The 12,070-nt window shown below is 47.9% G+C and overlaps 1 protein-coding gene across 1 annotated transcript; it reads left to right on the forward strand.

The window, feature by feature from the left end:
* The first annotated feature begins 191 nt into the window (after nt 1-191).
* On the forward strand, nt 192-10,892 carry SLC33A1 (solute carrier family 33 member 1). The gene is made up of 6 exons (XM_084292310.1): nt 192-979; nt 4,361-4,551; nt 5,201-5,385; nt 6,337-6,454; nt 6,589-6,804; nt 8,443-10,892. Exons 1-6 carry the CDS (start codon nt 247-249, stop codon nt 8,608-8,610), a joined length of 1,611 nt encoding a protein of 536 aa, XP_084148436.1. The 5' UTR covers nt 192-246; the 3' UTR covers nt 8,611-10,892.
* Nucleotides 10,893-12,070: the final 1,178 nt, after the last annotated feature.

Below are 12,070 nucleotides of genomic sequence, written 5' to 3' on the forward strand. Positions count from 1 at the left end.
CGGAAGGGGCGGGGACAAAAGGGAGAGGGCGGGCTTAGCCTAGGGGGCGGAGCGAGACCGGAGGGGGCGGAGCGGGGATTGAGGGGGCGTGGCCTGCTCTGCCGCAGCGGACCAATGAGGCGCGGCCACGCGGCCGGAAGGGGTGGGGCGAGGCCGGCGCGCGGCTTCCTGTCAGTGGGGGTGAGGCGGCGGCGGCGGCAGCATCTCGGGGCTCCGCGCTCCGCTCCCGCCGGGCTGGGCCTGGCCATGTCGGCTAAGCAGGGCGGCCGGCAGCGCCGCCCCGGCAGCCACCCGCACTGCCTGGAGGCGCCGGCGCCGCTGGGGGCCGGCCCGGCGGGCGGGGAGGCCGAGGCGCTGCTGCTGCCGCCACCGCCGCCCGAGCTGGGCCCGGCGGCGCCGCGGGGGTGCCGCGCGGAGCTGGGCAGCGTGCTGCTGCTGCTGGCGCTGTACGTGCTGCAGGGCGTGCCGCTGGGGCTGGCGGGCAGCGTGCCGCTCATCCTGCAGAGCCGCAGCGCCAGCTACACGGAGCAGGCCTTCTTCAGCCTGGTCTTCTGGCCCTTCAGCCTCAAGCTGCTGTGGGCGCCGCTGGTGGACGCCGTGTACGTGAGGCGCTTCGGGCGCCGCAAGTCGTGGCTGGTGCCCACGCAGTACGTGCTGGGGCTCTTCATGATCGGGCTGTCCCGCCGGGTGGACGCGCTGCTGGGCGACGGGCAGGGCCGCGGCCCCGACGTGGTGGCTCTCACCGCCACCTTCTTCCTCTTCGAGTTCCTGGCGGCCACGCAGGACATCGCGGTGGACGGCTGGGCCCTCACCATGCTGTCCCGGGAGAACGTGGGCTACGCCTCCACCTGCAACTCGGTGGGCCAGACGGCCGGCTACTTCCTGGGCAACGTGCTCTTCCTCGCCCTCGAGTCGCCCTCCTTCTGCAACAAGTACCTGCGCTTCCAGCCCCAGCCCCGGGGCATCGTCACGCTCTCAGGTAGCGCCTGGGTGCCCCTGTGTGGTGGTGTGGGGCTGGGGGTGCTCCCCGCCTCGGCCTGCAGCCCTGCCCTCCCCGGCTGGGGGGAGGCCGCTGGGGTCTGCTGCAAGTGCACTGGGCTCCCCCGGCCTGAAGCGTGAGGGAGATGTGCCTGGTCATGGGCTTGGCTGACCTAAGCGCTTTGGAGAGAATTGATTTGTTTCTAAACGTTTCCTGGTTTAATGACCACAGAATAGGCTGCTGTTCTGAGAAATGTGGATGCTTTGCCTGTCTTTAAGAAGGCCCCTTAAGAATGTTTTCTCCTGGGAGAAAGAGAAGAGGAAATAAACTTTAAAAAGCCCTTCCCAAATGGTATGGCTCACAGAAGTATAAATGACAGGCGTTCAGGCTTGGCCACATTGCCAACTCCAAAGGAAGGTCTTAATTAAGCAAACTAAGGGTTATCTTTTTCTACAGTGAATTAAATAGAATCTGGTAATCCATCCTTTTCTAGCTGCTGGTCTAGGAGTGTTTTCTCATTTTTACTTCAGAAAGTCTGGGTGGGGTTGGTGTTAGGTGTGTTGCCAGAAGGTCTGTGCAAAGGCTGTGTGCCTGCTGGGAGGCTGAGGTTTGGCAGCTCAGCCTGGGGAGGCTGTGACAAGCCAGCACCATTTCTGGGGGCAGTGTCAGAGTGACCAGGTCTGTACTTCAGAGTAAGTTCTCACGGGTTTAGTTTCTCCCTCTCTTCCCATTGCCTTACTGCTGGTGACCTTATTTATGTCTTGTCCGTGTGTCAGCAGGCACGGGGCACTCCTCAAAGTAACCCCGCTGGCGTATTGCTTGCTTTTGCTTTCCCTGTTGTGCAGCTCAGCGGTGCTGGCGTGTCTTTTCCCTCTTGCTGCAGCAGCAAGCTGACGTCTTTTGCTGCTGATGCAACTTGGAAATCACTCGTGTGCTTAAAGAGGCTTCGCTTGTCTGCTTAGCTCCACTCGTCGGGTTTTTGGTGGCTGTGTTTTTTTCAGTGCTGCTTTTATAAATGGATTTCTTGCTATTACAGAAATACTGCCTTTTAAAAAAAAAAGTGAAAACCAAGAAATACCTACACAACCTGCTGAACTTGCGTGTTAAGTTGGGTGGAGTACGGAGGGCAAATTACTCTGACACTACAGTTGCAGGATATGTTTTTTGGGTAGCAAAACTGCCTTCAAGAAATTTATTTTCCCTCATTCACATGACGGTGTGCCACAGTTCCCGTGTCCTCACCTGTCCTGATGCAGCTGCAGCAGCGGCGCTGTGATGGTGCCAGTGGCTCTGTGCTTGTCACACCGGGGAGAGCTGGTTCGGGCAGCCACAGCGAACTTTGCAGTGCTGAAGGGTGGCTTTGTGCCCGTTCAGCTCTCTGAACGCTTCTGTTGTGGACTGACTGCTGGTAAGGGAAAGCAACATTCGTGCTTCGTGATCCTGAGTCAGCTTCAGGTAGCTGGGAAGCAGCAGCCTCAGCTGTTCCCAATAACTGCAGGAAATAATGTGCACGGATGTGAGGCTGCTCCTCAGAACAAATGCTGTCTTAGGATGTTCTCCAGGCTGTGAAGTCCTAGAGGGGGAAAAAAATCAGTGGGCTTATTGTTTGTGCTAGCACGTATGTGAGCTTTGCTCTTTGCTGTTCAAAGGACGTTATTTTTTTCTTTAAAAGCTGGCTGGCTGCGTCTTTTGGTCCCTGTCCAGTTTTTCGTGGAGTCACGTGAATGCCTGTGGTATGTGAAGGAAGAGGTGAGGTGTGACTGCAGGGGGAAGGTGCAACAAACGTGACCAGGCTGCGGAGGGGAGTGCTCTTTTTCCTGGGAGGAGATGTGGGGCTGCGTTATTACCTAAGGCTGTTGTGATGAAGCAGCTGTCCTGTCCCACAGCTCCTTGACATTTTCGCAGCCTGCTCTATTTGTGGTGGAGCTCTGAAGTTTGCTCTGCCCCAGCACGGCCATTTATTTTCCTGGTGGCAGAGACAAAACAGGGATGGGGCAGCACCGGTGGCACCAGAAGTGCTACAGAATGCCTGCTATTAAAAGAAACTCTCTTTAGTCTGGGCTCTTGTGCGTGGCCTTTTTTAGCTATCTCAGCCCCTGCTGTATTGCATCCAATGGGGCTGACCCGATGAGGAATGTCTGTGTGATGCTCAGAGCTATTTCCTTTCCATCTCACACCGCGGAGCTGTGGTCACGGTACCGCTCCTGCAGCAGGTCAGGCTCTGGGCCCTGCTGGTTGGCTCAGAAGATGCGCTCAGGGTTTTTGTTAAACAGGGGAGGGAGCAATCTGACAGCGCTGGTTATGAGGTCTTCCCTCCTTTACTTTTGGAAAGGGAAAAATAAGTGACATGGAAGTGGCAGAAAATAATCTGAAATGCCACTTTTATTGTAAGTGATCTGGAAATGGTAGGGAATAGCTAAAGGAGCCTTCTAGACGTTCATCTGTGCTTGTGGTGCTTGCTTCCTGCAAACCCAAAGCAGCTATTCATTGACTAAACCTTTGCCCTGTCTTTGCCCTTTCACCAGCGCTCGCTGCTTGCTTTGTTGTCTTGAGGCTCCTGGGGCTGCTTCTGATCAGCAAGATAAAAGGGTACTTCTGTCATACCCCCTGCACGTTGCTGAATTCCTTCTTGCCTCTTTTGTAGGGCTGTCTCAGGCTAGCGTCCTCCTTAAGTCCCTGCCATAAAACGTGAGTGCTTTGCTGCCGCTGCCTCCCGGTGCGCTGTTCAGCAAACATTCTGCCTGCTCAATGTCCAGCACTGAGGATAGCAAATATAACGTCCTCCTAAAACAGATCTGAGGGATGCGTTACTTAGAGACTGTGTAGGAGCTTTCATCGAGACTTCTTTGCACTTGTGTGGGTATCGGGCTTGGTTTCCTTCGGATGGTGGGTACGTGGAGCAGGGGGGCTGCAGAAGGGCTGCAGGCTGCGATGGATCGCCTGGAGAGGGGTGAATGACTGCTTCCTCCAGAGTTTTTTCCCCATCCTGTCTTGTAGCTACTCAGTGTGCCTTTTTCCTCCTTTTTTCACTGTTAGTGGGTTTCTGTGCAGCTCCTCAGAAAGCCCACGTTGATTTCTGTTCTCCAACACGCTCACTGGTGCTGCACAGAGCTGGAGGGCAGTGCCCCAGGTTGCTGCTGTGTCTAAACCTCAAGCAAACGTGGCTATAGACTGAGGGGAGGGGGGAGCCTTGTATGTAGCTGTCTGCTCCTACTTTGGCTTTGGTGCTTGTTTTCAGGTGGGTCAATGAGTACGGGCTTTATTCAACCTTTTTTTTTTTTTTTTTATTAGGTTGCCCTTTGTGTTGTAGCAGAACAAGGACGTTTCAGTGAGCTGTTAATGAAATGTTTGTGGTGGCTGATAGAATATTTTTTATTCCAGATTTCCTGTTTTTCTGGGGAGCCGTCTTCTTGGTTACCACCACGCTTGTTGCCCTCCTGAAAAAGGAGAACAAAGAATTAACACCAACAAAGGAAGAAACAAAAGGCATCACGGATACATACAAGCTGCTCTTCTCAATAATCAAGATGCCAGCAGTTCTCACGTTCTGTCTCCTGATTCTCACAGCAAAAGTAAGCAAACACGTACGGGAATTGTCAGGTGCTGGTGGCATGAGAACCTGAAAGGTTGCTGAGTCCCCGTGATACAGCTTATTGCTTGCTTTTGCCAGTGGTTGCCATCAGTTCCAAATTTTGACATGAGATTTGGAAACACAATGGCTTGTATCGTTGAGTTAAGTAGCTTGGTACAACAGAAAGCGTTAGTTGGAGCGCTGACGTGTTTACAGAAGCATTAAAGAAAAGTTTGTTTGCAATCTAACATTTATTTTTAAACTTGCATCTTTACAGTTAGGCAGTTTGTGTAGGCTGCAGTTAAAAGCCCAGAAAATGCTTCTTTTCACCTAAATCACGTTCCCAGAATCAGCAGCTCTGTACAAACCAGGTTTTCATGACATTCTGTTGGCAGTCGTGGATACCGATGTGCCTTTAAGGTATGGGCATGAATACTGGTGCTGGGTGTGGTGTTCTTGGTATAGTTCTGGTGTTGATGACAAGAACAGTGTGCAAGTGTAGAACACGTTTCAGAACTGGTATGGAAATTAGAAACAAAAGTGAATTGTGCTCTCTCCCTTTTCTCAGTGTACTTAATGCCAAGTAAACTGACCTTCTAGCCACGCTGTCACTGCTTTCCCCAGGTTATTTTGTTTAACTTCCATTGCAGGTTGGATTTTCAGCAGCAGATGCTGTAACGGGACTCAAACTGGTGGAAGAAGGAGTACCTAAGGAGCACCTAGCTCTGCTGGCGGTTCCAATGGTTCCTGTGCAGATAATATTGCCTCTGATTATCAGCAAGTACACAGCAGGCCCCCAGCCGCTGAACACCTTCTACAAAGCGATGCCTTTTAGGTAAAAGCAAACAAAAAATGGTTTTGTTTCAATGCAGTAATTTGTGACTCGGATTAGTTATAAGAATTCTTGTGTAACTTCCAGACAGAAGAAAGAACATGTCATTAGTAAGTTGAACTCTCTGGATCTTGTGCCTTGGAGATGATTCACGTGGTGACACAAGTCAAAGAGCACAGTGTGCAGTGGGTTTGAGATGCGTGTGCTGCAGCACAGAGCTGTACTTTCCTGCTTGTATTCAGTGTCAATAGTTCCTTATTCCTGAATCGTTCTGAGCAGATTTGGGACTGTCTCTCTAAAAATACATGTGCTGCCTAACGTGAGAGTGGCAGACTGCATCCACAAGTCTTTTGGAACATCCACTAGATGCGTACTATACTGAGATAAGCAAAAAAAAAGGTGAATTAGGCGGATACAGATGAGACATTTTGTTTGTAAGTGGTTTATGTAGCAGTTTGCCTGTGGAGTTCTGTGGGAACGTAAAGCCAACGAATCCAGCCAATTACTTCCTGCCGTTATTCAGTAGATGGGTGCTCTGTCTGTAACATTACTTAAATGTGCTCTTGCACAATGATGTATGCTTTCATTTTAAAAAAAAAAAAAAAAAAAAAAAAAAGCCAGGTAAATTTTTCTCTATCTGAATTTGGCTGAATGTCTTGTGTGTTGCTCTCCGCAACAAAAACTTGTGTGTGAGGGACGGGGAAGAAGCTGGAATAGGAGATGTGGCAGTGTTATGTTGATATGGAAGGAGGAATTGTTTAGGTATATAATGCTTGCAATTTCAGTGCTTGTCAAATATTGAACACACAATTCTATAGAAGATAGAAATTGTTTTTATCTAGTTAAAGCTATTTTAATATATTGCATGTACAAATGTCTGATAGTTGCTTTGTATTAAGGTACAGAAACACATGGACAAAATTACTTGAGTTACAAATTCTCTTATTCCTGCAGGTTACTGTTTGGGCTGGAATTTGCTTTTTTGGTATGGTGGACTCCTAAAGTGAAACACGAAGGAGGATTTCCTGTCTACTACTACGTCATAGTATTGTTGAGTTATGCTTTACATCAGGTAATGTACACTGGGAGGCAAAGGGCAACAGGAGGGCATTTCGCATCAGCTAGAGGACTGTAAATGCCAGTAACAGCTTCTGTTCCTAGCTACCCTAAATTCCTTTAACCTGTGGGCTTTCTCCTCCCCTCCAGGTCACGCTGTATAGCATGTACGTTGCAATCATGGCTTTCAATGCCAAGGTTAGCGACCCGCTGATCGGAGGAACCTACATGACACTCCTCAACACGGTGTCCAACCTGGGAGGGAACTGGCCGTCCACCGTCGCGCTCTGGCTCGTTGATCCGCTCACGGTGAAGGAGTGTGCAGGGGCCCAGGGGCAGGCCTGCGGAACGCCAGCTGCTGCAGAAGTAAGTCTGGAGGCTGGGAAGGTCTCTGTGCAGTGATGTCCAGGTGAAATGGCTTCTCTTAGGATTTCTTTCCACCTTTGAAAACCTTCACGGAGCATAGTTTACACTTTAAAAGAAAAAAATCCCAGTAATTAAGCTTTTTTTCCTCACTGGCAAAATTCAGCCTTTATCTGCGTGCTCTTCATAGCTAACAACTTTACCAAAGATTTGCAGTTGCAGAGTAATTGTCCCTTTCTGTTCAGACTGGGATGGAAAGCTGGTGGCAGCAGCACTAGGTTGGTGCCAAAGCACTAGGTTGGTGCCGCACTCGCTGCAGTACAGGGAGCTGCTGGTTGCATTCCTGATAAACTGTGCTCAGCTTGGAGCTGTGTGGTGAGGCGCTCTGTTCCTGGCAGGCTTTGTCCCCAGGTCCCTTCAGTTTTGTGGTAGTTCTTTGTTCTGTCTGTCCTTCTGGTGGCTTCTGTCTTGATACCTTGACTTCTTCCACTGTGACGTTCCTTTGCTGTCTTTGATCTTCGCTTTCCATTTGAAACAGAGCGGTGTGACTGGCAGCCTTCCCGGTTCCGGGGAGCCCTGCAGAAGAGAACAGAGAACATATTGTGCTACTGTGCTCGGATCAAACAGCAGCACGCAGATCTGCTGGAAAGCAGTGTTTCAAATTCACCTCCGCGTGAGCAAATGCCAAATCTTAATGCAAAGATTTGGCAGGGTGGGAATGTTTGGGGGCTTTTTGCTGTGTGGTATTGTTTTCTCTTACTTGTGATTGAGATTTCACTCCTGAATGCCTTTCTGTGTTTACGGAACTCTTCAGGATGTGGAGGTCCTCTGAACACGCTGTTCTAGAAGTCAAACTTGACTTGTTTGAACTGGAGTTCCAGTTCTGGAGAAAATGCTTCCTCTTAACATGTGCTGCTTCAGCAGGGGTCTCAGCTTACCTCTGTGGGGCTGAAGTCCTTCCTCCTTCACCTCGCTCCTCCGATCTCTTTTCCACGTCTTCCCTGTTGGAAATGTTCCACAGCCGCTCCCTTCTGACTGCTAATCTGATTTTGACGTCTCAGAATAATGCAAATGCTGGCAGAACCTTGATTCAGAGGATTGCTTTGTTTTGGGATTATGGCGGTATTGAAAGTTAAACAATAGCAAGAGCAATCATGTGCCGTACATACATGTACCCCTCAATTGCTTGAGTTTGCCTTTCAATTCTGCGATTAAAGCACATCCCAGGCCTGTTCTTCCTCAGACATACACTGCAGGCAGCTGGCTTTGTGCTGGCTGTTTGCAGGTTCAGTGTGGTGAGATGCAAAGCTCTAATTTCTAAAGAAGCAATTTGGATGGACAGAAAACAAATTCTTTTCCATGGCATTAAGAGCAGGGATCGTACATCTGTTTTGTAGAGTTGGTTCCTTGGGCCAATATTTTCCATCTCCCAGATGTTTATAACAGTTTTGTTACATTTCATACTAATAGTAAGCTCAAAAATCTCTTTTAATAACTATCATCATAAACAAAGAAATGTTTAGACATGACCTGTTAAAAGGCTGTTAAACTGTGAGTATCTAATGCCTACTTCTAGAAAGCCCATGTTTCTGTTTTTCCCAGAAAATACTTAATGCCTCAACCTCTGCTTCTGCGTTGCAGCTCTGCACAAAGGCCGGCGGTTCCTGCGTTACTACCTTGGATGGTTACTACGTGGAATCTGTCATCTGTGTCATTCTGGGATTTGCCTGGTGGTTCCTGTTTGGGCCCAAATTAAAAAAGCTGCAGGATGAAGGACAATCTTCGTGGAAGTGCAAGAGGACCAATTGATGCGATTGCAATATTGGACGGACTAGCCAGGTTATTTTAGTTTTATTACAGAGACACATCCCATAACCAATGAACAGGAATATAGGTATTTTAAATGCCAAGTTGCTGGAAAAAACGGGTGGCTGAGACAGTGGTATGTGTGTGTGATACCACTCACCTTCCCAACATGAGAACACAAGTTGAGACACTAATGAGAGACGGCACCTGTGTGCTACGTGTCCCCATGCTCTAGCTTCAGAGCCGTGGCTTCTGGTACAACCAACATCCCAACTTTCCATATAGTAACTGGAAAAGCTGCTTGTGCCACGTTTACCTAAACAGCAGCATCGTTAGCTGAGTTCCAACTCTTGATTCCTGAACAGGCAGCTCTGGCACGGGCAGCTGACCTGGGGAAGGATGTGAAAGGCATTTTGACTTGTAGGTGAAGCACATTGTACTGCGGAATTCATCGTGGGAAGAGAAATGTAAAATGTCCATGGGCTTTGTTTCTTCTCGCTTCCTGGACTGTAACCACATTTCAAAGGATGAAATAATGTTTCAGAGATTCTTTTAAATGTATTTTCAGGCTTTTATAAGCTTTAAAGATTTATAAGAGAATATTTTTATAAACAAAGCTACATTTAATTTATTTCCTCTGTTTCAAAGCATTTTGATTTACATTCAGGATTCTTTCTTGAGGAAAAATTGATGTAAAGGAGGACTTAAGAGTAACGCACAATACTCTGAGCATTGAGTCCTGAAGGTGTAAACTGCGTAGTGTAGCAGCTAGCGCACAAAACACAGGCGTTGGAAGGAGAAGGCATGCGGTCCTTCTGGAGGCAGTTGTTATTTGATGGAATGAAGTGGTAGTGCTGGTTCCTCTGTCACTAAAATTTGAACAGATTAAAGATCAGTGTGGGAAAAAATGCCTCTCTTCCCAGCCAGGGGTAAGAAAAGAAGATCAGTGCCTTTGAAAGTGCTCTGGTGATAACAGACTTGCCAAATTCCCAGTGAGTTGATGTACAACTTGCTGTTGCGTAATGCAAACGAGTTACATCCTGTGGTAGAGCTGCTATAGAAATTTATTTCTGATCCTTGATAGTGGAAATTTCCTGTTGCATTTATCAAGAATGACTTCATTCCTGAGTGCCTTAGTGATGTACAGCAAGTACACTGTACGCCTAGAGAAGGGGCACTTGTATATTGGTGGATGTATATTGTACATCATTATTAAAAATATATGAAAATACCTTTGAAAGGTACGTGATTTTCTTTTCACTTCTCTATTTCTTGCCTTGTCAATACTGGAAGTATTGCACCATGACCTTCATGTTCCCAGCTCCTGGCGAGACAGGCTGTGGGGCTTTTGTTACTGTATGCTTCAGCAAAAAGTAAATTATACCAGGGGCAGGCTGCAGGGGAGATCCCATGTGCACAAAGCATCTGTGTGACCTTCTGAGTAAGAAGGTGCTGGAAGAGGACAGTGACCAAATGCTGCTTGGAGCCTGTTTGGCTCTTCTGTCCCTCCCCAAAGCAGCAGCCTTCAGCAGCTGGTAGGAAGCCAAGCCCAGAGCTGCAGCACCCAGCTGCCTTCCCCCAGCTGCGATCTGTGGTCCAGCAGCAGCACACTCGGTTTGTTTCAAGGACAGCAGGATTAGCAAATCAAGCTGAATAAAAGCACAGTTTTTACTCCCCAGGCTAAGTCTTCCAACTAAGTCTCTGCGTAAGCACAAGAGGAATCTGAGACTTGTAGTCAGAGGTGGGTGTATCTTTCAGTCCTAGCCAGATCACTGCTACCAGATTCAGTGTGCATGAGGCATTTTGGATCTGTTGGTGCTATAACAAGGAGCTGCTTATTTCCATAGCAGCTTGGCCAGACCTGGAGTGTTTTTTCAACCTCTCTGGCTTTGAGGGAGATCTAGACTGCAGAATATAGGGAATTAAATTCATAAATGTTTTACAGTTGGCTTTTACTTTGCAATTTTGTTTCAATATTTCTGAAGGTGCCAGTGTAACCTGTTCTAATAAAAATGCCTTGGGAATTGCTGAAGTGATACATGAAATGATTTCAACAGCAACATTAAACTCCAATTGTTACATGAAATACAGCATAAGTAATTCTCTTTCTCTTTCAAACTGGAGATGGAACCAAGGGACAGCGTATTTTTTTTTAACCTCTCAGTGCTGCTGGTTTGTAACACAAGTCACAAATGTCACAACCATGCCAGTTCATCAGCAGATTGCTGGAAGGCTCCAGGAATCTTTCAGGTTCACTATTGCTTTTTCTTCTGCCCCTATTTTAAATGGTTTCTTTTGGCAATTAGAATTATTGCAGTCTTTAACATTAAAAAAAAAATAATAAAATCTCCCGCTTGCGAGTCTGTTTTTGAAATGGGAAATGGAGGAAAATGACCAAGCACTGCTCTAGTCTGGATTTGCTGCAGGGATGGAGTGGGCCTGGCGGGGAGTCAGGGGTGGCTTCTTTCTAGCAAAAGACAAATGGCAGAAATGTGTTTTTTTTTTTTTTGTAGGTAAATGGTTTGTCCTGGTTTAGATTCCTGAGCAGGATCACTGTGAAGTGAGCCAGGTCCCGGGGGAGAGGGGTGCAGCAGAGTGTGAGGAGAGGCAGAGAACAGCTTGCCCTTGCGGTGCCGTTGGACACAGCTGTGGTGTTGGGCTGGGTTTGCCATGCAGGAAGCCATCCTCCCCTGCTCCTGTGAATGTGATTTGGTGGTGTTCCCTGAGACTGCCTGCTCCAAAATTCGGTTCTGTACTTGTGGTGCCCCCAGTGAGCAGGTCCAGGGCACAGCGTAAGGTTCTCCACAGCAGCAGGAACCGGAGCAAGTTTTTGCAGGCAGCAGCACTGTGCGACTCCTCCGGCACCTCTCCAAATGAGACGATGCATGTAAAATATACACTCCTTAGCGAAAAATAACACTCCTTAGCAAAATATGCTGTGTAAAATATACCCTCCTTAGCAAAGTCAGCAGAACACTTCCAAATTACTAACTGTGTACGTATGTTTTTGCTGAAAACCAGATTTTGCACTATTTCTGCGTTTATTACTTAATCTTAAAGTGTTCATGCTTAGTAAATAAACCAAACCTAACAGCTTCACCACTTATTTTGAAGAAAATTATAGTGGTAATATTTATTTATTCGAGACACCTCACAGCCAGTAGCTTAAGAATTGTTTTAATTGCAGCATCAGGTAAATTTTTTTGATTCAGGTAGGTTTCTTTCGGTGCTGTGGGTTATGAATTCCTAACGGGGTCTGTGGCTGTCCTGAAATCCTGAGCTGTGGCTGACGCTGACATTATTTAATGTGCCTCCTGCTCTCACAGAAACCTTGAACTGGGCTTTGACAGAAGTGAAAGGTTTGTGTAGACACATTCTGGGTATAACTTTATATCGTGTGTGATTATTTCCTTGCACCGTGTTTTTTGAAGGCCGTGTAGGTGCGTTGCACAGCTGGGCGATA

This window comes from Netta rufina (genome assembly GCF_964035555.1).
Source record: "Netta rufina genome assembly, chromosome: 9".
Taxonomy (NCBI): Eukaryota; Metazoa; Chordata; class Aves; order Anseriformes; family Anatidae; genus Netta; species Netta rufina.